Raw genomic sequence first — 26,106 nt, 5'->3', positions numbered from 1 at the left:
GCACTTCCTGTAACCCCTACTGCTCCAGGGACACTGTTGATAATGGCTGACCTTGGCTTTGACCTCAGCTCTTCAGGCTGTCTCAGGGGGATATACAAGCATTTCCAATTCACACAAGTACACACTTGTACAGGTGTGAAATAGGACAAATAGAAGCACCTGCGTACCATACTGTCGAGGTAAATGTTATTAAATATTTGCTTAAGTCGGGGGAAGGAATTACCGGGAAGATTAAAATAACTTTTTGATAATGAACAAAAAACGAAGTGATGCTGTAACGCCTGGGCTGCCAGGAGGATTAGTAGTTGATTACCAGAATCTAGTCAAATATTCTGACATGTTTTTAATAAATGCTTTAAATCAATATATATAGTAGTGTTAGATTGTATTTCTAATATTTTGATTGCACATCTATTACACACACTAAACAATATAGAAGACTACCACAGCTGTTACACACACTAAACAATAAAGAAGACTACCACAGCTGTTACACACTAAACAATAAAGAAGACTACCACAGCTGTTACACACTGAACAATAAAGAAGACTACCACAGCTGTTACACACACTAAACAATAAAGAAGACTACCACAGCTGTTACACACTGAACAATAAAGAAGACTACCACAGCTGTTACACACTGAACAATAAAGAAGACTACCACAGCTGTTACACACTGAACAATAAAGAAGACTACCACAGCTGTTACACACACTAAACAATAAAGAAGACTACCACAGCTGTTACACACTAAACAATAAAGAAGACTACCACAGCTGTTACACACACTAAACAATAAAGAAGACTACCACAGCTGTTACACACTGAACAATAAAGAAGACTACCACAGCTGTTACACACTACACAATAAAGAAGACTACCACAGCTGTTACACACTGAACAATAAAGAAGACTACCACAGCTGTTACACACTGAACAATAAAGAAGACTACCACAGCTGTTACACACTGAACAATAAAGAAGACTACCACAGCTGTTACACACTAAACAATAAAGAAGACTACCACAGCTGTTACACACTGAACAATAAAGAAGACTACCACAGCTGTTACACACTACACAATAAAGAAGACTACCACAGCTGTTACACACTGAACAATAAAGAAGACTACCACAGCTGTTACACACTGAACAATAAAGAAGACTACCGCAGCTGTTACACACTGAACAATAAAGAAGACTACCACAGCTGTGACAGTATGGCTGAGGTAATTAGAGGAGAGCAGACTGACTCAGGTAAGAAGCCCCTCAGAACGAGCTTTTCATTTTCTGCGGGGGTGTCTTGACTTTTACTGGTTTCAGGTTCTGGAATGTAGTAATTTACAGGACTCATTGAGATTGTCTCTGATTTTCTCTGGGCAGAAAGCCACTGGCCTTATTGTTAAGAGTCTTATCGTTGCGGTCCCGTGTGGTGCACTTGCATATCAGTATCTCAGAGAGCCTTACTGACACTCATTTTTACTGTGTTTTGCATTTGATGTGATTCATGCTTTTCACTCTGTTGTTCATGCAGATAAGTTATGATTTAAACTAATGTGAAATCAACCAAATATTTCACCCTGTCATTGAATTTAGGTAAAAGTTGGGTGAAAAAAAAGGCAATTCCCTTAAGTTGATGACTTGGCAAATCCAACCATTTTTCCATGTTTATTCAACGTCATCACATTGAATATTTTGGTTTAAATTATGTGGAAACAACATTGATTCAACCATTTCTTTGCCCAGTAAGATGTGAGGTTAGAATAGTTCTGCTGGGTATGTCTGTAGGAGGAAAGAGTGCAACAGGAAACACCAAACTGGGAAGGAATGTCTTCACAGTAGAGGCTTCCTTTGTCTGTGACCACAGTGTCAGAATATAGAGTTCTGGATGGGACCAACATCACGGTCATGGAAACCCCAGGAGTAATCAGTGAGATGCCTGGATCTCTCTCGTCCTCATGTCCTCTACTGCTGGGGAGGTTCACTGTGAAGTGAATCCAGGAGAGCTTTGGATCACGGGCCTCAAAGTTCACCCGTGTGCTGTTCACACATAAAGACCGGTTGAAGGGTAAACCTATAATAACCTTCCTGAAGAGCCGTCCAGACCTTCAGGTGCTCAATGCAAACTGGTGGTGGATCCAATGTCTTCAACATTGAAGTCAAAGGCAACATTGGACAAGTTAAATGACTGCTTGAAAATATTGATACAGTATCATACCAGAACTGGGGATACTACTACATGGAACAGACAGATCAGAGCTGAAGAGCAAAGAAAGACAATATTTTACAATATACATTTTCTGCCTTACAGGAGGCAAAACATTTTCTGACAAAATATCTAGCACAACTAGCTACATTAAGTTGTCTCTTCAAACAGTAGCTACGTGTATTACTATGTGGTTATGTTTAGGGTGCAGATAATTAATTCAAGACAGTACATGCATAGATGAAAAGAGAAAATCCATAAGAATTAGGTCTATAAGAATATCTCTTATAGAACATACTGTAGTATGGAAATGGAACGAAATGTCTTCATCCGCTCCGCTGGGTGGCAGCACTGAGAATGTGTTGGTCTTGGAACAAAATCAGCAACAGTAGTCACTACTTCCCTTGCGCTGTGGATACATGTGGTATTATTTACCTTGGAATGCAACAGTGTTTCTTGCAAACGGGGAATGCAATTATTTCTCTGAAATGAAATGCACTGGCTTCTCAGTAAACCGACTCGTACCAGACATGACCACTGCAGATGTTGCCTCCGTCCCTGCAGGTAGGCCATTAGATGTCTCTTGCAGTAGTAGACCAGAGCTAGCTGACCAAGCATCATCGACTAGCTAGCTACTAAATAACTACAGTAGCTATCGCTTTCCACAATGCAAGCTATCAAATAAACTAAGCTGCAAATATCCAACGGTGGAGTTGATTATCAATATATAATCAATGCGGTATTCATCCAAAAGTAACTTTAGATACGGATTCGTTTTGCACCAACAGAATGCATTTGGTAGACTTTATTTTATACTTAAAAAATACTTACAGCAACATGTAATTAGTGTTGTATTTCACCATGAAGTAATATTTAACCTAGAGTTATCTTGTGGATTTTTAGTTTGGGGATGTTAAAAGTAATAATAAAAACGGTCTGAGACACCAATAATTGTTTATTTAAAGCTGCAATATGTAACTTTTTGGGCTACCGGACCAAATTCACATAGAAATTTGAACATCCCCCACAGGGTTCCAGCCTAGAGCTACAGGACCCTGAGACATTAGTTTAACAGAACCAGTTTCTCTGCCCAGATAGATCTGTCATTCTCATTAAAAGCAAGTCTCAGAAGTGGTAGATCTGTTCTATGTGTACTATTTCTATGCTTCCCGTTCATAAGATTTGTTTTTGCATCTTTTACTTTCATTTTTGTACACCAGCTTCAAACAGCTGAAGATACGATATTGGTTATGGAAAAGATACTTCACAGTGGTTTAGATGATACAAGGATTCTCTACACTATATATGCTTGTTTTGTCACATAAACTGAAAGTAGGTGAACTATTCAAATGTTATCAACCAGGAAATGGCGGAGGGATTTCTGCATCGGGCATCTTTACTATATTAATGTATCTACTTTGGAGAGGTGATACTATTCATTTCCCTTATTCTTATTTTGGTCAATTCTATTTTTTTCTAGTTGATATGCTTCTTTTCTTTCTTTGTAGGCTTAATTTTCTCAATTCTTATTTACTTTGTCTCCATTGTATCTATTGTTTCTTACAGATGATGACCAGCTCTGTCTTTAAAGGAGAGGGCAAGACATCCCCCACATGGTTCCAGCCTAGAGCTACAGGACCCTAGAATGATGACCAGCTCTGTCTTTAAAGGAGAGGACAAGACATCCCCCACAGGGTTCCAGCCTAGAGCTACAAGACCCTAGAATGATGACCAGCTCTGTCTTTAAAGGAGAGGACAAGACATCCCCCACATGGTTCCAGCCTAGAGCTACAAGACCCTAGAATGATGACCAGCTCTGTCTTTAAAGGAGAGGACAAGACATCCCCCACAGGGTTCCAGCCTAGAGCTACAAGACCCTAGAATGATGAACAGCTCTGTCTTTAAAGGAGAGGACAAGACATCCCCCACAGGGTTCCAGCCTAGAGCTACAAGACCCTAGAATGATGAACAGCTCTGTCTTTAAAGGAGAGGACAAGACATCCCCCACAGGGTTCCAGCCTAGAGCTACAAGACCCGAGAATGATGACCAGCTCTGTCTTTAAAGGAGAGGACAAGACATCCGCCACAGGGTTCCAGCCTAGAGCTACAAGACCCTAGAATGATGACCAGCTCTGTCTTTAAAGGAGAGGACAAGACATCCCCCACAGGGTTCCAGCCTAGAGCTACAAGACCCTAGAATGATGACCAGCTCTGTCTTTAAAGGAGAGGACAAGACATCCCCCACATGGTTCCAGTCTAGAGCTACAGGACCCTAGAATGATGACCAGCTCTGTCTTTAAAGGAGAGGACAAGACATCCCCCACAGGGTTCCAGTCTAGAGCTACAGGACCCTAGAATGATGACCAGCTCTGTCTTTAAAGGAGAGGACAAGACATCCCCCACAGGGTTCCAGTCTAGAGCTACAGGACCCTAGAATGATGACCAGCTCTGTGTTTAAAGGATAGGACAAGACATCCCCCACAGGGTTCCAGCCTAGAGCTACAGGACCCTGAGACATTAGTTTAACAGAACCAGTTTCTCTGCCCAGATTGAGACTAGGGGTAATGTTCCCGCTGCTCAGACGTTGCATTCATCAACCGTGTCATCGACTGACAGATTGCTATAACATGATTTGGTTAGTTGATACAATGCCTGGATAGGTATTTTAAATAAGATCTGTCAGGCGTCAGCACCTTTTGAGCAGAGAAACTCGCCTTACATCACCTCAAAATGGAGGGAGATAAACTCATTTCTTTACCTATCGTGAGACTCCACAGACTAACAAAGGATCAGCTGTCTCTCGCTGCTCAGAAGAACAATAACAAACCAGGCAGAAAACCAACGAAGAAGAAAAACTTCACCACCAGAGGAAAGAAACAATCCACAGGAAAAGGAAACAACTCTGCTGATAGCAAAAGTGTTTCTAGCCAGGAATCTAAGTGGTGGGGTCGCCCCAAGGGAACCAAAAACAAACCCAAAATAAGTCTACAACTCTCCAGCGCCATCTTGAGGCCTGACGAGATAAAACAAGAGGTAGGTTTAAACTTGTGGTTTTTAAATGAACATTTAATTGAGATCTTGTATCGCATTTGTATCTGTCTGTGTGAATGTTACAGCTATATGTTTACTAGATATCTGTCTGTGTGAATGTTAGTTATATGTTTACTAGATATCAGTCTGTGTGAAGGTTACAGCTATATGTTTACTAGATATCTGTCTGTGTGAATGTTGCAGCTATATGTTTACTAGATATCTGTCTGTTTGAAGGTTACAGCTATATGTTTACTAGATATGTCTGTGTGAAGGTTACAGCTATATGTTTACTAGATATCTGTCTGTTTGAAGGTTACAGCTATATGTTTACTAGATATCTGTCTGTGTGAATGTTAGTTATATGTTTACCAGATATGTCTGTGTGAATGTTACAGCTATATGTTTACTAGATATCTGTCTGTTTGAAGGTTACAGCTATATGTTTACTAGATATCTGTCTGTTTGAAGGTTACAGCTATATGTTTACTAGATATCTGTCTGTGTGAATGTTAGTTATATGTTTACTAGATATCTGTCTGTATGAAGGTTGCAGCTATATGTTTACTAGATATCTGTCTGTGTGAATGTTAGTTATATGTTTACTAGATATCTGTCTGTTTGAATGTTAGTTATATGTTTACTAGATATCTGTCTGTGTGAATGTTGCAGCTATATGTTTACTAGATATCTTGACTGGTTGTAAGTTTCCTCAGAGAAAAATAAAGATATTCTAATTTAAACCAGGTGAAACAAGAGACGGATGAGCTGCCTATCGGGACAAGAATTGAACTCTGGTTGAACGCTGTGAAGCCAGAGAGCTACGACCCAGAGATGGGTAACACCAAGGGACCTCCTACAGAGAGCGACCCCAAGACAGATGCACATCACCTGGGTATCAAGACAGAGGATGCCCCCCTGTACTTCCAAGATGTAAGGAGACGCCTGCGGTCGGCTACCAGCCAGCCGTTCAATCTGACTGCGTTCCGGTCCGACCCAGAATGGCGGCCTCGCAACCAGAAGGTCCGCCGGTTTCCGTGCCCAGATTGTGGACGGAAGTTCTTCTCCAAAACCACGCTGGAGTTCCACTCCCGGATCCACACACAGTACCGGCCGTACTCCTGCGAGGTGTGCCATAAGACGTTCTCCCGGAAAGCCGGCTTGGACGAACACCGGCCAATCCACGATGCGGAACGTCCTTTCGCCTGCCACCAATGTGGCAGGACCTTCACATTCAAATCCAACCTGACCCGGCACATGCGGTTCCACAGTGATGCACAGCCCTACATCTGCTCCCAGTGCGGCCAAGGCTTCAAGATCTCCGCCCACCTGAAGCGCCACATGACGGCCCACAGTGGGTGTAAACCGTACTTGTGCCCGGAGTGCAGCCAGAGTTACATGAGTTACATGAGTCTGAAGTATCACCGTCTGAGCCACACCGGCGAGCGCCCGCTGTCCTGCCCAGAGTGTCCCATGACCTTTGCCCGACCGCACACCCTTATGATCCACCGGCTGAAACACACCGGGGAGACGCCGTTCTCTTGCCGGGACTGTGGGAAGCAGTTCAAACAGAGGTGCAAGCTGAAAGACCACGTTAGAAGAAAACACACAGGGGAGAAACCTTACAAATGCTCCGATTGTGACAAGTGCTTTGTCACTTCGGCGTCCCGTAATGCACACATGGTTGTCCACACGGGAGAGAAGCCGTACAAATGCATGGAGTGTGGTATTAGCTACAGTCAGAGAGGGTATCTAACGCAGCACATGAGGAGACACACAGGGGAGAAACCATACAAATGCTCTGAGTGCGACAAGTGCTTTGTCAATTCTACGTTGCGTAAAGTGCATATGGTTGTCCACACAGGGGAGAAGCCGTACAAATGCACGCAGTGCGGTAAGAGCTACAGTCAGAGTGGGTCCCTGAAGAGGCACAGGTGTAAGAAGAAACCCAGGTGAGAGGAACCTCTGGGGTACATCCCAAATGCCACTCTATTCCCTATAAAGTACATTAGGGCCCACAGGGCTCTGGTCAAAAGTAGTGCACTATATGGAATAGGATGCCATTTGGGACACTGTCCTGGTGTTCTCAGTGTCGGAACTGGAGAGCAATGGAGAGTCGATCCTTAAAATGTAGCACAGGTGAAAAGAACCAGCTTATAGGATTCTCTGGTGTTCTGAGTAGGGAAACTGGACTTTGTTTATACAGGACTTAAAAAGGGACAATCTGTGATTGGTACATCCATTTTTGGACTTTTTGGACATGTAGCCATTGATTCTTGAAAAATATCACCTATAACTGCCTCATGAACTTACTGCAGTTAAACTGTCTTACCCCAATAGAACTCAAAATATAAGATCACCTGACCAGGGAAATCTCTAGGCCCATTCACTCTTCTCTCAATTATTGAACCCTCAATGAAATCAACCACTTTCACTGTGATGAAATCAACCACTTTCACTGTGATGCAGTTGAACTTACCTGATGTGTATTGTAAATGTTCAAGGAAGGTTTCCCAGACACAGATTAAGCCAAATCCTGAAGTAAAAAGCAAGAGAATCTCCATTGAAATAGGGTTTTATCCTAGGACTAGGCCCTCCTTGTAAAATAAAATAAAGAAGTTGTATTGAAACGGCCCAACTGGTTAACTGATGAATTGAACGGATCAATAAACGGACTTGTTTTACTGTATTGTGTGTATGTGTCTCCATAGTGGCAGCGTTGAGGCTGCTTCTGATTGGTAACACTGGGCAGGGTCAGAGTTCAGCAGGAAACACCATCATTGGCAGAGAAGCCTTCTGAGTGGACTTCTCTATGGTTGCCATGACCACAGATTGTGAGAGTTGGACCGGGCCAGCTGCTACTACCGCTAGAGGGTCAACCGGACGGGCCTCCTGCTGCTCCCGCCACGTCGTCCACACCCCGGGCCTTTCCGCCGCCACAGGATCCCACACGTTCCTGCTGGTGATCAGGGGGTGAGGTTCACAGAGGAGGAAAGGGATACCCTCATGAGGTGGATCCAGGAGAACTTTGGAGAAGAGTCTTTAATGTACACCATGGTGCTGTTCACTGGGGGAGACCAGCTAGAGGGGAAACCAGTGGAGGACCTACTGAAGGACAACAGTCAACTGCTACAACTAATCAGTACCTGCAGGGACAGATATCATGTCTTCAACAACAAGGGGAAAGGTGACAACACTCAGGTCACTGAGCTGCTGGAGAAGATCGAGGAGATGGTGGAGAGCAATGGTGGAAACCACTTCAATGTCAACACACACCCAGTAAGGGAGAAAGAAGGGTCTGGTGTGGTGGTCACCATGGTGATGTTAGTGGCAGTTGGAGCTGTGTTCAAATTGATGGTTGGTGACTTATGGAGCAAAATACAAGATGGTGGGAACGAAAGTGAAAATGAAAGGTTGACTCCTGAAAAATGTGAAAATCAATGTATTCTTATGACTACATTGAATTACAGAGCTTTGATCTAAGTTTTGGTTAGACTCATTGTTGACATTTATTTACTCCCATTTTATGTGAGTGTGAATGATGGTCATATGTCATTAAGGAGAGACATAATTGTCAAAACATATTGTATCTATCATACATTGTTGTCCAACACAATGTATATGCTGAAATCAAATTCAGTAAATCATGAAATAAATTGAGTTTTTTTTAATGAAAACAAATTATTTAACAAATGAATGAAAATATCTACACAGTGTACAAAACATTAAGAACACCTTCTCTTTCCATGACAGACTGACCAGGTGAAAGCTATGATCCCTTATTGATGTCACTTGTTAAATTCACTTCAGTGCAGATGAAGGGGAGGAGACAGGTTAAAGATTTTTTTTTAAAGCTTTGAGACAATTGAGACATGGATTGTGTATGTGTGCCATTCAGAGGATGAATGGGCAAGACAAAAGATTTAAGTGCCTTTGAACAGGGTATGGTAGTAGGTGCCAGGCATACCGGTTTGTGTCAAGAACTGCAACGCTGCTGGGTTTTTCCACGCTCAACAGTTTCCCGTGTGTATCAAGAATGTTCCACCACCCAAAGGACATCTAGCCAACTTGACACAACAGTAGGAAGCATTGGAGTCAACATGGACCAGCGTCCCTGTGGAGTCCGTACCCAGATGAATTGAGGCTGTTCAGAGGGTAAAAGTGGTGGGTGGCGGGGGTTCAACTCAATATTAGGAAGTTGTCCTTGATGTTTTGTACACTCAGTTTATACTGTCTCCTTAAACAGTAAGTGTATTACTACGTTATGTTTATGGTTTAGGTAGCGGTAATGATTTTAGATATTAATCTGTGCGTGTACTAGGGGAAACCCATAAGAATCTATCTAATTGGTATTGTACATGTATGGAAATGGAAGGAAATGTCTAATTCCTCCGCTCCGCTAGGTGGCAGCAATGATAATGTGGATGTCTTGACGAAGAAGAGCAGCAGGAGCAGTCACAACTTCCTTTGATCTGTCTGTGCAGGGTTGCCATGTTCGCAGTTTTGACATTTGGGCAACTTTGAAAAGATGTCACGGGTGAAAATGTATTGGTTGTGGGTTTTTGGGCTACTTCTAAGTTGCACTGTGGTCGCCATGGCATTTCTCTTAAAAAATAAACACTTGCTGTTGACAAACATTCAGTTGATATACATATTATGAATATTTTATCCAATGATTGAAATTAAGACCGATCCTCAGTAGCCTATCCCAGCAGGTTATTGGGAAACACAAGCACTTCTTACCTCAAATCGCCAAACTATTCATGTAGAACAAATTAGTCTATTAATTTGAACTAAGCAATACACTAAATCGTTCAGTTTACATTTAGCCTAGTCTACTGTAGACTATCTGAAATTAGATGTAGGCCTATAGGCTACCTGCATCTATCTAAGCAAACCATGGCAAAGTTGAATTACAATCATAACCCCAGATTTGAGTCTGTAGCCTATGCCTATTAAAATGACAAGGCAATCTCACAAATGGTCAATTTATAACGGTTTGTCATCTTAACAGCTGGCTTCATAATAACAGCACAATAGACAGAAAATAGCCAAACATTCAGGGTTTTTCGTCCAAGTGTTTCTTGCTCAGATTTGTAGATCCTCCGTCCCTGAACATTGTCCAACTTTCATCACTCAAACTCTGTGGATTGATCTATAGTTATGCACAAAAGTGATTTATTTACAATTATAAACCGAGTTCGAGCCCTGAATGCTGATTGGCTGAAAGCTGTGGTATATCAGACCATATACCATATGGGTATGACAAAAACTTTTACGTTGGTAACCAGTTTATAATAGCAATAAGTCACCCTGGAGGTTTGTGGTATAAGGCTTTATCCAGGCACTCTGCGTTGCGTCACGCATAACCCATTTAGCACGTAGTTACGTCTATGTTCCTTGTTAATATGCTAATAACGTTATGGGAAAATGGTTTATTCTATAAACGTGGCAACTCATCTCTTGATGTGAAAAAAATTGGCCTCGTTTTCAAGTCTTTTGCGCAGGTTTTTCGGTCATGGGCTAGACATTTTCACATGACCTGGCAACCCTGTGTATGGCTAACAGTGTTTATTACAATCAGGGATTGTAATTATTTCTCAGAGATAAATGTACTAGCTTGTCGGACGAACTCGGATCACTCATACCCGCTGAAGATTGTTGCCTCCGTCTCTGCAGGTAGGCTGGCCGTTTCTAGACTTGACAGTTAATGCAGTTGTTGTCTATCCAGGCTGTATCACATCCGGTCGTGATTGGTAGTCCCATAGGGCGGCGCACAATTGACCCAGCTTCGTCCGGGTTTAGCCGGGGTAGGCCGTCATTGTAAATAATAATTTGTTCTTAACTGACTTGCCTAGTTATAAACATTTTAATATTTTAGGGCTTCCCTCGTGCCCCTTTTCACCTAATAACGCTAGCAGCTAACTACTGTAGCTAGCTTCCGACCGGAACATAACCAAACCACGACCAACAACACAAACACAGACTATACAGCTACAAGTAGCGAGTGGTTACACATGAACTATACTAAACAAGTTAAATGTATTGCCTGTGATCAAATATTTTCCACACACATAAATACGTGTAGCCTACTGTACTTGGACACCTGCTCCCTACATTTCCCACTCCAATGGCGAATAGCCTGAAGTCACACAGGCTTTATTTTCTTATTTGCGATCCGCAGGTTGGGATTTTTTATCTGGTTACATGTACATTGAACATGTTTTGTTATTTTTGTAAAATCGACAACGAAGTTTTACGATGGTGGTGAATGGGAAAGAATGATTGTTTTCCCCAATTTATGGGCGTGGTCGATGGTAATTTATTATTATTACTTGAATATAGACTCGGACAGTTCTGCTCATACACTGAACAAAAATATATTAACGCAACAAACTTTTGGTCCCATGTTTCATTAGCTAAACTATTGTTTACATCACTGTTAGTGAGCATTTCTCCTTAGCCAATATAATCCATCCATTGGACAGGTGTGGCATATCAACAAGCTGATTATGATCATTACAGAGGTGCACCTTGTGCTGGGGACAATAAAAGGCCACTCGAAAACATGCACTTATGTCACACAACACCACAGATGTCTCAAGTTTTGAGGGTACGTGCAATTGGCATGCTGACTGCAGGAATGTCCACCAGAACTGTTGCCAGAGAAGTTAATGTTCATTTATCTACCGTAAGCCACCTCCAACTTCATTTTAGAGAATTTGGCAGTAGGTCCAACCGGCCTCACTACCACAGACCACATGTATGGCGTTTGAGTGTGCGAGCGGTTTGCTGACGTCAACGTGGTGAAAAGTGCCCCATGGTGGCGGTGGGGCATCAGTTATGTATGGGCAGGCATAAGTTATGGACAACAAACACAATTGCATTTTATCGATGGCAATTTGATTGCACAAAAATATTGTGATGAGATCCTGAGCCCCACTTTTTTTTTTAAGGTAATGTGACCAACAGATGCATATCTGTTTCCCCAGTCATGTGAAATCCATAGATTAGGGTCTAATGAATTTATTTCAATTGACTGATTTCCTCATATGAACTGTAATTCCGTATTTGGCAGTGAGGGGAAACATCAAGCAGATCCTTAACATTTATACATCCACTGAAATATCTCTCATTGTTCATTCTGTGATATGACTCATAAAACCCGGAAATGGTTCCAATCGTTTTTTCACAATTAAATTTTCCATCGGGGATTTTAGAACTACTTCATATAAGGTCTGTGTTTGGTGTAGACTTACCCTGGCGTGACATTTTGATAACAACTGTCTCTCAGACAAGATACATTTTATCAATAATTAGCATAGCACATTTTGGGGAGTAAATTGAGGTGAATACACCATAATAAAACTCCCCTTGTCCAAGAGAGAATTACAAGGCTATCAAAACGTCAGGCCAAGGTAATCGTACCCCAAACACATACACCAAATAGACAATTCATTTGAATGTGAGAAATTAATGGCGGAAAAACCATTGGAACCATTTCCGTGTTTTTATGGCTATTATGACGCGTCCACTGTGGCGGACTATTCCGAACACGTGTGGAGTCGCGGTGGGTAGAATCACTGGGGAAGCCAAGCTCAACACAAACATAATGCAACCTATGTGTTATGATGATTGCATTGTTTGCTCTAGAACCTGTTAGTCGACACAATCCTGTCTCAGCGCTCTAAGGACAATTCATTCGACCTCATGGCTTGGTTTTATCTCTGACATGCACTGTCAACTGTTGGACCTTATATAGACAGGTGTGTGCCTTTCCAAATCATGTCCAATCAATTGAATTTACCACAGGTGGACTCTAATCAAGTTGTAGAAACATCTCAAGGATGGTCAATGGAAACAGGATGCACCTGAGCTCAATTTCGAGTCTCATAGCAAAGGGTCTGAATACTTATGTAAATAAGGTATTTCTGTTTTTTTTTTATTTGCAAACATTTCTAAAAACCTGTTTTTGCTTTGTCATTATTGGGTATTGTGTGTAGATGGCTGAGGATTTTAGTATTTATTATTTTCATTTTAGAATAAGGCTTTAACGTAACAAAAGGTGGACAGTTCAAGGGGTCTGAATACTTTCTGAAGGCACTGTATGTACAGCAATAGTTGAATAAGATGTACTTACGAAATGGGTAAAACAGGATGTAAACATTACTAACGTGACCAGTGTTCCATGTCTATGTACACAGGACAGCAGCCTCTAAGGTGCAGGGATGAGTAACCGCGTGATAGTCAGCTAGTGACAGTGACTTCAGGGCAGGATACTGGATAGAGGCCTGCTAGAGATGGCTATTTAACAGTCTGATGGCCATGAGATAGAAGCTGTTTTTCAATCTTTCGCTCCCAGCTTTCATGCACCTGTATGGACCTCACCTTCTGGATAATAGCGGGGCGAACATGCCGTGGATTCCCTTATTCTGATTTTGTCAATTTGATTTTGTCTAGTTGATATTCTTCTTTATTCTTACATGTCTCTCCATTACCTTTTACAGATGGTGACCAGCTCTGTCTTATAAGAAGACAAGCCATCACAATCATCCACATGGCACCAGCCTAGAGCTGTCTTATAAGGAGAAGACGAGCCATAACAGTCAACCACATGGCACCAGCCTAGAGCTGTCTTATAAGGAGAAGACGAGCCATAACAGTTACCCACATGGCACCAGCCTAGAGCTGTCTTATAAGGAGAAGACGAGCCATAACAGTCAACCACATGGCACCAGCCTAGAGCTGTCTTATAAGGAGAAGACGAGCCATAACAGTCACCCACATGGCACCAGCCTAGAGCTGTTTTATAAGGAGAAGACGAGCCATAACAGTCACCCACATGACACCAGCCTAGAGCTGTTTTATAAGGAGAAGACGAGCCATAACAGTCACCCACATGGCACCAGCCTAGAGCTGTTTTATAAGGAGAAGACGAGCCATAACAGTCAACCACATGGCACCAGCCTAGAGCTGTTTTATAAGGAGAAGACGAGCCATAACAGTCAACCACATGGCACCAGCCTAGAGCTGTTTTATAAGGAGAAGACGAGCCATAACAGTCACCCACATGGCACCAGCCTGGAGCTATAAGACCCTGGAAGTTTGAAACATTTACTGATATGACGGTAGTTTCACAGAACAAGTTTCTCTGCCCAGGTTAACTACATCAACTCAAAATGGAGGAAGGAGCTTCTCTGCATAGCGTTAACCTGAATCAACTCAAAATGGAGGAAGGAGCTTCTCTGCATAGCGTTAACCTGAATCAACTCAAAATGGAGGAAGGAGATTCTCTGCATAGCGTTAACCTGAATCAACTCAAAATGGAGGAAGGAGATTCTCTGCATAGCGTTAACCTGAATCGACTCAAAATGGAGGAAGGAGATTCTCTGCATAGCGTTAACCTGAGTCAACTCAAAATGGAGGAAGGAGATTCTCTGCATAGCGTTAACCTGAGTCAACTCAAAATGGAGGAAGGAGATTCTCTGCATAGCGTTAACCTGAGTCAACTCAAAATGGAGGAAGGAGATTCTCTGCATAGCGTTAACCTGAGTCAACTCAAAATGGAGGAAGGAGATTCTCTGCATAGCGTTAACCTGAGTCAACTCAAAATGGAGGAAGGAGATTCTCTGCATAGCGTTAACCTGAATCGACTCAAAATGTCCGCTGCTGTTTCTTTACCCATCTTGAGACTCCACAGACTGACAAAGGATCAATTGTCTCTCTGTGCTCCTAGACTTAATCAGAACAACCAGAAGAAGAAAAACTCCACCACCAGCAGAGGAAAGAAACAATCCACAGGAAAAGGAAACGACTCTGCTGACAGCAAAAGCATTTCTAGTCAGGAATCACTAGTGCCTAGACATCAGCACTGCCCGAAGGGAAGCAAAAATAAACCCAAGATAATTCTCAAACTCTCCCGCTCCATCTTGAGACCTGACGCAGCAAAACAAGAGGTAGGTTTAAACTTGTGGCTTTTAAATGAAATGTAATTGAGATCTTTTATAGCATTTGTATCTGTCTGTGTGAATGTTGCAGCTATATGTTTACCAGATATGTCTGTGTGAATGTTACAGCTATATGTTTACCAGATATGTCTGTGTGAATGTTGCAGCTATATGTTTACCAGATATGTCTGTGTGAATGTTGCAGCTATATGTTTACCAGATATGTCTGTGTGAATGTTACAGCTATATGTTTACCAGATATGTCTGTGTGAATGTTGCAGCTATATGTTTACCAGATATGTCTGTGTGAATGTTGCAGCTATATGTTTACTAGATATGTCTGTGTGAATGTTACAGCTATATGTTTACCAGATATGTCTGTGTGAATGTTACAGCTATATGTTTACTAGATATCTGTCTGTGTGAATGTTGCAGCTATATGTTTACTAGATATCTGTCTGTGTGAATGTTGCAGCTATATGTTTACTAGATATCTGTCTGTGTGAATGTTGCAGCTATATGTTTACCAGATATGTCTGTGTGAATGTTACAGCTATATGTTTACTAGATATCTGTCTGTGTGAATGTTGCAGCTATATGTTTACCAGATATGTCTGTGTGAATGTTACAGCTATATGTTTACTAGATATCTGTCTGTGTGAATGTTGCAGCTATATGTTTACCAGATATCTGTCTGTGTGAATGTTGCAGCTATATGTTTACCAGATATGTCTGTGTGAAGGTTACAGCTATATGTTTACCAGATATGTCTGTGTGAATGTTACAGCTATATGTTTACTAGATATCTGTCTGTGTGAATGTTGCAGCTATATGTTTACTAGATATCTGTCTGTGTGAATGTTGCAGCTATATGTTTACTAGATATCTGTCTGTGTGAATGTTGCAGCTATATGTTTACCAGATATGTCTGTGTGAATGTTACAGCTATATGTTTACTAGATATCTGTCTGTGTGAATGTTGCAGCTATATGTTTACTAGATATCTGTCTGTGTGAATGTTGCAGCTATATGTTTACTAGATATCTGTCTGTGTGAATGTTGCAGCTATATGTTTACCAGATATGTCTGTGTGAATGTTACAGCTATATGTTTACTAGATATCTGTCTGTGTGAATGTTGCAGCTATATGTTTACTAGATATCTGTCTGTGTGAATGTTGCAGCTATATGTTTACCAGATATGTCTGTGTGAATGTTACAGCTATATGTTTACTAGATATCTGTCTGTGTGAATGTTGCAGCTATATGTTTACTAGATATCTGTCTGTGTGAATGTTGCAGCTATATGTTTACTAGATATCTGTCTGTGTGAATGTTGCAGCTATATGTTTACCAGATATGTCTGTGTGAATGTTACAGCTATATGTTTACCAGATATGTCTGTGTGAAGGTTGCTGCTATGTTTACCAGATATGTCTGTGTGAAGGTTACAGCTATATGTTTACCAGATATGTCTGTGTGAAGGTTGCAGCTACATGTTTACCAGATCTGTCTGTGTGAATGTTACAGCTACAGTTCATTCAGAAAGTATTCAGACCCCTTGACTCTTTCCACATTTTGTGACGTTACAGCCTCATTCTAAAATGTATTAAATAAAAAAAAATCATAAATCTACACACGATACCCCATAATGACAAAGCAAAACAGGTTTTTAGAAATGTTTACAAATGTATTAAAAATAAAAAATACTTATTTACATAAGTATTCAGAACCTTTGCTATGAGACTCGAAATTGAGCCCAGGTGCATCCTGTTTCCATTGATCATCCTTGAGATGTTTCTACAACTTGATTGGAGTCCACCTGTGGTAAATTCAATTGATTGGACATGATTTGGAAAGGCACATACCTGTCTATATAAGGTACCACAGTTGACTGTGCATGTCAGAGATAAAACCAAGCCATGAGGCCGAAGGAATTGTTGTAAGTAGAGCTCCGAGACAGGATTGTGTCAAGGCACAGATCTGGGGAAGGGTACCAAAAAATGTCTGCAGCATTGAAGATCCCCAAGAACACAGTGGCCTCTATTTTTAAATGAAAGAAGTTTGGAACCACCAAGAGTCCTGAGCAAGAACCCGAAGTTCACTCGGACAGAGCTCCAGAGTTCCTCTGTGGAGATGGAAGAACTTTCCAGAAGGACAACAGTCTCTGCAGCACTCCACCAACCAGGCCTTTATGGTAGAGTGGCCAGATGGAAGCCACTCCTCAGTAAAAGGCACATGACAGCCTGCTTGGAGTTTGCCAAAAAGCACCTAAAGGACTCTGACCATGAGAAACAAGATTCTATGGTCTGATGAAACCAAGATTCAACTATTTTGGCCTGAATGCCAAGTGTCACACCTGGAGGAAACCTGGCACCATCCCTACTGTGAAGCATGGTGGTGGCAGCATCATACTGTGGGGATGTTTTTCAACGGCAGGGACTGGGAGACTAGTCAGGATCGAGGCAATAATGAAGATAGCAAATTACAGAGAGATCCTTGATGAAAACCTGCTCCAGAGCACTCAGGACCTCAGACTGGGGTGAAGGTTCACCTTCCAACAGGACAACCACCCTAAGCACACAGCCAAGACAACACAGGAGTGGCTTCGGGACAAGTTTCTGAATGACCTTGAGTGGCCCATCCAGAGCCCTGACTTGAACCGAATCGAAGATCTCTGGAGAGACCTGAAAATAACTGTGAAGCAACACTTCATCCAACCTTTCAGAGCTTAAGAGGTTCTGCAGTGAAGAATGAGAGAAACTCCTCAAATACAGGTGTGCCAAGCTTGTAGCGTCATACCCAAGAAGACCCGAGGCTGTAATCACTGCCAAAGGTTCAAAAGGTGCTTCAATAAAGTACTGAGTAAAGGATCTGAATACTTACGTAAATGTGATATTTCAGTTTATTATTTTTTAATACATTTTTTATGTTTGCAAAAACTTTTTGCTTTGTCATTATGGGGTATTGTGTGTAGATTGGGGGAGAAAAAATATATATTTATTCAATTTTAGAACAAGGCTAATGTAACAATGTGGGAAAAGTCAAGGGGTCTGAATACTTTCCGAGTGCACTGTATAAATGTACTAGATATCTTGACGTATCTTACTATCGCTGAAGTTTCCTCTGGGAAAATAAAGCTATTTTATTCTAAACCAGGTGAAACAAGAGATATGCTATAACACCTATATGTTTACTAGATATGTGTGTGAATGTTACAGCTATATGTTTACTAGATATATTGACTGGTTGTAAGTTTCCTCAGAGAAAAATAAAGGTATTCTATTCTAAACCAGGTGAAACAAGAGATGGACGAGCTGCCTATCGAAATGAGAAGTGATGAACACTGGTTGAACTCTGTGAAGCCAGAGAGCTACGACCCAGAGATGGGTAACACCAGGGGACCTACAGAGAGCGACCCCAGGACAGATGCACATCACTTGGGTATCAAGACGAAGGATGCCCCCCTGTACTGACCCGGCACATGCGGTTCCACAGCGACGCGCGGCCCTACGTCTGCCCCCAGTGCGGACAAAGCTTCAAAATCTCCGACCACCTGAAGAGCCACATGATTTCCCACAGCGGGAATAAACCGTACGTGTGCCCGGAGTGCAGCCAGAGTTTTGTCCGTTACATTAGTCTGAAGTATCACCGGCTGAGCCACACCGGCGAGCGCCCGCTGTCCTGCCCAGAGTGTCCCATGACCTTTGCCCGGCCGCACACCCTTATGATCCACCGGCGACAGCACACCGGGGAGACGCCGTTCTCTTGCCAGGACTGTGGGAAGCAGTTCAAACAGGGGTACCAATTGAAAGACCACGTTACAATCAAACACACAGGGGAGAAACCATACAAATGCTCCGAGTGTGACAAGTGCTTCATCACCCCGGCGTCTCGTAAAGTGCACATGGTTGTCCACACAGGAGAGAAGCCGTACAAATGCACAGAGTGCTGTAGAAGATACAGTCAGAGTGGGCATCTAGCGCAGCACATGAGGAGACACACAGGGGAGAAACCATACAAATGCTCCGAGTGTGACAAGTGCTTCATTACTTCGGCGTCCCGTAAAGTGCACATGGTTGTCCACACAGGAGAGAAGCCGTACAAATGCACGGAGTGCTGTAGGAGCTACAGTCAGAGTGGGTCCCTGAAGAGGCACAGGTGTGAGCAGCAACCCAGGTGAGAGGAACCTCGGGGCTACGCCCCAAATGTCACCCTATTCTCTAAATTGTGCACTAGGGCCCATAGGATTCTGGTCAAAAGTAGAGCACTGAATAGGGTGCCATTTGGCACACAGCCCCAGTGTTCTGAGTGTAGGAACTAGAGAGTGGGTCCTTAAAGCAGTACAGCTGTAAGCAGCCACGTAGGTGAGAGGGTTCTCAGGTGACTAGGGGAGCTGGACTATACAGACACCGAGCTGCGTTCCCTATTCCCTAATATAGTGCACTACTTTATGACCAAATAAACCTACAGCTCTGATCAAAAGTAGTGTCGTTTCCCCTCCCCGTGTTACTGTTTTCCCCCGCCCCGTGTTACTGTTTTCCCCCGCCCCGTGTTACCGTTTCCCCCGCCCCGTGTTACCGTTTCCCCCGCCCCGTGTTACCGTTTCCCCCGCCCCGTGTTACCGTTTCCCCCGCCCCGGTGTTACCGTTTCCCCTTCCCCATGTTACTGTTTCCCTTCCTCTCTTTGCAGAACAAAAATGTAGTGCACTATACAGGAAATAGGATGCCATTTCAAACACACCCCTCTGTTTTGTAAAAGCTACCAAGCATTCATTGTTCCTCTGAAGTGTTTCTAAAAGAGAATCAACTTGTCCCTTATTTGTAACACTTCCACTTGATATTGTTGTGTTGTGACAAAAAGCCCACTCGTCTTAGAGCCTGCATTCTGTGAGTCTCCCTATAAATTAGAGGACTTACTAAACATAAATGAGATCACGTTCTCCAAGGCGAGGCCACGCCCGTTGGACGAATGATCTAATCTCCTTGGAAACCAAAAGACCGACCAAGGAAGCCGTATCCTACTCAGACAGAAGAGTTTCCAGAGAGGACCCTGCGGAGCGCACTGTGAGTTCGCAATACATCCTGCGGGGTCAGAGAAATAATTACATTAACTCTAATAGACTTTAGGCCTACTTTCCTGGACTGATAATACACTGAACAAAAATATAAACGCAACATGTAATGTTTCATGAGCTGAAATAAAAAGATCCCAATAATTTTTCATATGCACAGAAAGCTTATTTCTCTCAAATGTTGTGCACAAATTTGTTACATCCCTGTTAGTGAGCATTTCTCCTTTGCCAAGATAATCCATCCACCTGACAGATGTGGCCTATCAAGAAGCTGATGAAACAGCATGATCATTACACAGGTGCACCTTATACTGGGGACAATAAAAGGCCACTCTAAAATGTGCACTTTTGTCCCACAACACAGATGTCTCAAGTTTTGAGGGCTTGTGCAATCGACATGCTGACTGCAGAAATGTCCATCAGAGCTGTTGCCAAATAATGTAATGTTAATTTCTCTACCATAAGCCGCCTCCAACGTCAATTTAGAGAATTTTACAGTACGCGCAACCAGCCTCACAACCTCAGACCACGTGTGTGGCATCATGTGGGTGAGCGGTTTGCTGATGTCAACGTTGTGAACAGAGTGCCCCGTGGTGGCGGTAGGGTTATGATATGGGCAGGCAAGCTATGGACAACGAAAACACTTGCATTTATCATAATGCACAGATATACCGTGATGAGATCCTGATGCCCATTGTCATTCCATTCATCTGTCACCATCACCTCCTGTTTCAGCATGTTAATGCACAGCCTTATGTCGCAGAGATCTGTACACAATTCCTGGAAGCTGAACATTTCCCAGTTCTTCCATAGCCTGCATACTCAGACATGTCACCCATTGAGCATGTTTGGGATGCTCTGGATCGACGTGTCTGACAGCATGTTTCAGTTTCCGCCAATAACCAGCAACTTCGCAGAGCCATTGAAGAGTAGTGGGACAACATTCCACAGGCCACAATCAACAGCCTGATCAACTCTATGTGAAGGAGATGTGTCACGCTGCAGGAGGCAAATGGTGGTCACACCAGATACTGTTTCTCATCCATCCAGGCCCCTACCTTTTTTTTTAAAGGTATCTCTATTCCCAGTCATGTGAAATCCATAGATTAGGGCCCAATTTATTTATTTCAATTGACTGATTTCCTTATATGAACTGTAACTCAGTAAAATATTTGAAATTGTTGCATGTTGCATTTATATTTTTGTTCAGTAAAATAACCAAGAGAGGAAGATGTGGGTATCACTCCTTTGGCTGTGAGCTATTTCCGGCCCCCTGGCCTCCGCTCCAACAGAGGGAGAGACCACCATCCTCAAGCACTTATCCCATCCTGACGGAATCCCACAGAGGCAACATCGATATACAATGAATTTCCCTGTTACATTATTCCTATTCTATGAAAGTGGCGTTGTGTGTGTGTGTGAGACGGCAGGTCTAATTTACCAACCCATGATCCATACTGTCTCTGCATTGTCCACATTCAGATGTGATCTGATCGCCTGGTCAACTGGCGATTTCTGGGTGATGAAACTATCATTTCACGGTTGTGAAAGCATGTTGGTGGAGCCTCTCATATTTCCCTCAGTTGATAAGACCATCTCGTCCTCAACAGTCTTGTACTGTGTACTGGTGGATTTGCTGAGTTGGGTACAGTGGTTAATTTATATTAACCTGTGGAGATTATCCCCTAGACAACTGCGCTGTATCTTGTATACCCTGCCTCTATATCGTATCTGTTAACTATTGATTTTTCCAACTTATTTAGTCTAGTAAATAAAACCTTGTAAATAAAACCTTGAATGAATTATTTGTGGCATTGAGTTAATTTGCAAGACATTGGGTTCTTGGACGTTTTAGAGCTCGACAACCGTTCAGAATGAGAACATAGTCAATTGACTGTTGATTAACACTGTTGTTGATAGAGGAGTAGATGCTATACTGGTTAATGATGACTACTGATCGAGTTAATTCAAGTGGCCTCTATATTAAAACCCTTAATGTTACCCCTCTTAGATTCATTTGGTTAGGACTACCAAATTAATTAAATCAATTAGATCAATTAATCTTGAATATCCTTAGCCAGAAGTCACAACAGTTGCAATATGTTCACATGGAAATACAGTGAATTATTCTAGCTATGTATTCCAATCCAATGCATTAGCCAAAACATTAGTTTCACTTATTTTACCTCCTCTCTCCACCTCCCTTGCAGACATGAATTAGCTGTTGGCAGCTCTGTCAACTGGGTGGCACACTTATTACTGCATGTAATAATAAATTGCAACAATGTTGCAGAGGTCGGAGGGGCAGACGGCAAGGCGTATGCAATCCTCCACTGTTGCAAACCAAATGCTGGGCTAGAAGCAAAGGGAAATAATGTCTAGGGGCTTTTTCCCCAAGTGCAGATCAAGTTTATGAATTGCCTGGCTGGACTGATGGGAGGGGACAGTGGATACGTGTCTTCCATACTCTTATCACCTTTGGACGCTTAATCAATTTTCTTGTTGTGATGATAAGGACCAATGAATAACAAATGATTCAACTGCACTTGAAGGAGCGTCCGTATATTGTTAGATTGGAGAGATTCTACATTAAATCGAAGAAACCCTCAGATAAAAGGTCAGAAAATAGCTTGAAACTAAACAGGAAGTTACCAACGTATACTATGCCACAGGAGGTTGGTGGCACCTTCATTCGGGAGGACGGGCTCGTGGTAATGGCTGGAGCTGAATCAATGGAATGGTATCAAATACATGGTTTGATGCCATTCCATTTGCTCTGTTCCAGCTATTATAATGAGCCGTCCTCCCCTCAGCAGCCTCCACTGTACTATGCGTATTGATTGACATGGTTACAAATCTAATTTTATGCACCTGTGTTGAGGGCCAACGTGGCAGATGTGTTGTTGCCTACCCTCACTACCTGGGGACATCCCATCAGGAAGTCCAGTTGTTGAGGGAGGTTTTCAGTCCCAGGGTCCTTAGCTTAGTGATGAGCTTCGTGGGCACTATGGTGTTGAACGCTGAGCTGTAGTCAATGAACAGCATTCTCATGTAGGTGTTCCTTTTGTCCAGGTGGAAAGGACAGTGTGGCGTGCAGTAGAGATTGCGTCCTTTGTGGATCTGTTGAGGTGGTATCCGAATTGGAGCGGGTCCAAAGTGTCTTGGATAATGGTGTTGATGTGAGCCATGACAAGCCTTTCAAAACATTTCATGGCTATAGATGTGAATGCTACTGGACAATAGTAATTTAGGTGACCTTTTTTGGGCATAGGGACTATGGTGGTTTGCTTGAAACGTGTAGGTATTTCAGACTGGGTCAGAGAGAGGTTGAAAGTTAAGATTCTTGCAAGCTGCATGCTCTGAGTACATGTTTTTTTTTCGCTTCTAGTTGAACACGTGACATGCTGTTAGAAATTAGGTCAAACTAATTTCAGTTTTCCTGCATTATAACAAAGTAATATGACTTGTTTGACTTGAGGTACTGGGCCTAGCCTGAAGAGACACCTTGAGACCCTCCCATATACGTAGTTAGGGGTCAGAATGGTACGGCTGTATGAAAGTAATGGATTACATCAGATTGGTACGGCTGTATGAAAGTAGTGGATTACATCAGAATGGTACGGCTGTATGAAAGTAGTGGATTACATCAGAACGGTACGGCTGTATGAAAGTAGTGGATTACATCAGAACGGTACGGCTGTGAGAGTAGTGGATTACATCAGAATGGTACGGCTGTATGAAAGTAGTGGATTACATCAGAACGGTACGGCTGTATGAAAGTAGTGGATTACATCAGAATGGTACGGCTGTATGAGAGTAGTGGATTACATCAGAATGGTACGGCTGTATGAAAGTAGTGGATTACATCAGAATGGTACGGCTGTATGAAAGTAGTGGATTACATCAGAATGGTACGGCTGTATGAAAGTAGTGGATTACATCAGAACGGTACGGCTGTATGAGAGTAGTGGATTACATCAGAATGGTACGGCTGTATGAGAGTAGTGGATTACATCAGAATGGTACGGCTGTATGAAAGTAGTGGATTACATCAGAATGGTACGGCTGTATGAAAGTAGTGGATTACATCAGAATGGTACGGCTGTATGAGAGTAGTGGATTACATCAGGAAGTATGATTTTGTTGACTTTGTTGCATCAATCCCTAGTGTTGTGGAAAATTACAGAATTAGTCAATCTATCCCATGTTTTACTGCTTAAAGATCAGTCTCGTTATATGCTAGTGCTTTTCTAACCTGATACAAACGTGTCTTTGTGTGACTTAGCCATACGCCCAGTCTTATGACTAAGATCTGTTAGGTGCGACCGCAGCATGTGAGACATCCCGTGAGTTTACTATCTGCAGGAAGTCAGCTGTGTGGAACCTTGCAGGAAGGAGGAGCACATTATAGTGTGAACTGTGATAAAACACAGTTATACGGTTGAGCCCTCGTGCCATCAACCTCGGGCCATCAACCTCGGGCCATCAACCTCGGGCCCACAACTATCAACCTCGGGCTATCAACCTCGGGCCATCAACCTCGGGCTATCAACTATCAACCTTGGGCCATCAACCTCGGGCCATCAACCTCGGGCCATCAACTATCAACCTCGGGCTATCAACCTTTGGCCATCAACCTCGTGCCATCAACTATCAACCTCGGGCCATCAACCTCGGGCCCACAACTATCAACCTCGGGCTATCAACCTCGGGCCATCAACCTCGGGCTATCAACTATCAACCTTGGGCCATCAACCTCGGGCCATCAACCTCGGGCCATCAACTATCAACCTCGGGCCATCAACCTCGGGCCATCAACCTCGGGCCATCAACCTCGGGCCATCAACCTCAGGCCATCAACTATCAACCTCGGGCTATCAACCTCGGGCCATCAACTATCAACCTCAGGCCATCAACCTCGGGCCATCAACCTCGGGCCATCAACCTCGGGCCATCAACCTCGGGCCATCAACCTCGGGCCATCAACCTCGGGCCATCAACTATCAACCTCTGGCTATCAACCTCAGGCCATCAACCTCGGGCCATCAACCTCGGGCCATCAACCTCGGGCCATCAACCTCGGGCCATCAACTATCAACCTCGGGCTATCAACCTTGGGCCATCAACCTCGGGCCATCAACCTCGTGCCATCAACTATCAACCTTGGGCCATCAACCTCGGGCCATCAACCTCGGGCCATCAACCTCGTGCCATCAACTATCAACCTCTGGCCATCAACCTCGGGCCATCAACCTCGGGCCATCAACCTCGGGCCATCAACCTCGGGCCATCAACCTCGGGCCTTCAACCTCGGGCCATCAACTATCAACCTCGGGCTATCAACCTCAGGCCATCAACCTCGGGCCATCAACCTCAGGCCATCAACCTCGGGCCATCAACCTCGGGCCATCAACCTCGGGCCATCAACCTCGGGCCATCAACCTCGGGTTATCAACCTCGGGCCATCTTAATATGCACAGACAAACCAATCGCCTTTTACACTATGTTCCACCCCTGATTCCACACATCTGCTAAATTGCCACGTAGACAAGAGGTTGTACTTTTTCTATTAAAAAAAAAATGACCCAACTATGTTTGTTAAGCTTTCAACTCCAAACCGTTCTTGGTGATGGTTGATTGCTTCATTTTTGCACATCTTATAATAAAGTCGTAAGAGGAATCTGCAGTCTCTCTTTTTCTATGGAATTGCTACCACACTAGTTAGCCATAACCTTGTTTGGTAGCTATTTACATGTTGACTCCTAAAGTTACAGTAACATAACAAATCTGTCTGACCATGTTTTTTATTAACATTAGAAAGTGAGCACATTTTCAACCCCAAAAGA

At 43.0% G+C, this 26,106-nt stretch overlaps 2 protein-coding genes across 3 annotated transcripts; both read left to right on the top strand.

Moving 5' to 3' along the window:
- Positions 1 to 2,517: 2,517 nt before the first annotated feature.
- Positions 2,518 to 9,868, top strand: LOC139568051 (zinc finger protein ZFP2-like). Its single transcript, XM_071389748.1, has 4 exons — positions 2,518 to 2,773; positions 3,776 to 5,242; positions 5,987 to 7,191; positions 7,951 to 9,868. The coding sequence occupies exons 2-4, from the start codon at positions 4,940 to 4,942 to the stop codon at positions 7,979 to 7,981; spliced, it is 1,539 nt and encodes a 512-aa protein (XP_071245849.1). The 5' UTR covers positions 2,518 to 2,773; positions 3,776 to 4,939; the 3' UTR covers positions 7,982 to 9,868.
- Positions 9,869 to 10,635: 767 nt separating this feature from the next.
- Positions 10,636 to 22,059, top strand: LOC139568052 (zinc finger protein ZFP2-like). Of its 2 annotated transcripts, none has more exons than XM_071389749.1 (3): positions 10,636 to 10,918; positions 13,747 to 15,195; positions 18,482 to 22,059. In XM_071389749.1, exons 2-3 carry the CDS (start codon positions 14,419 to 14,421, stop codon positions 18,659 to 18,661), a joined length of 957 nt encoding a protein of 318 aa, XP_071245850.1. In that variant the 5' UTR covers positions 10,636 to 10,918; positions 13,747 to 14,418; the 3' UTR covers positions 18,662 to 22,059. The 2 variants fall into 2 exon arrangements, with proteins under 2 accessions (XP_071245850.1, XP_071245852.1); XM_071389751.1 differs by having other exon boundaries at positions 10,637 to 10,918.
- The last annotated feature ends 4,047 nt before the right edge of the window (positions 22,060 to 26,106 follow it).

Source organism: Salvelinus alpinus, chromosome 2 (assembly GCF_045679555.1).
Source record: "Salvelinus alpinus chromosome 2, SLU_Salpinus.1, whole genome shotgun sequence".
Classification (NCBI taxonomy): domain Eukaryota; kingdom Metazoa; phylum Chordata; class Actinopteri; order Salmoniformes; family Salmonidae; genus Salvelinus; species Salvelinus alpinus.
The sequence above is the reverse complement of the archived record's forward strand: the minus strand, read 5'-3'. Positions and strand labels throughout refer to the sequence as shown.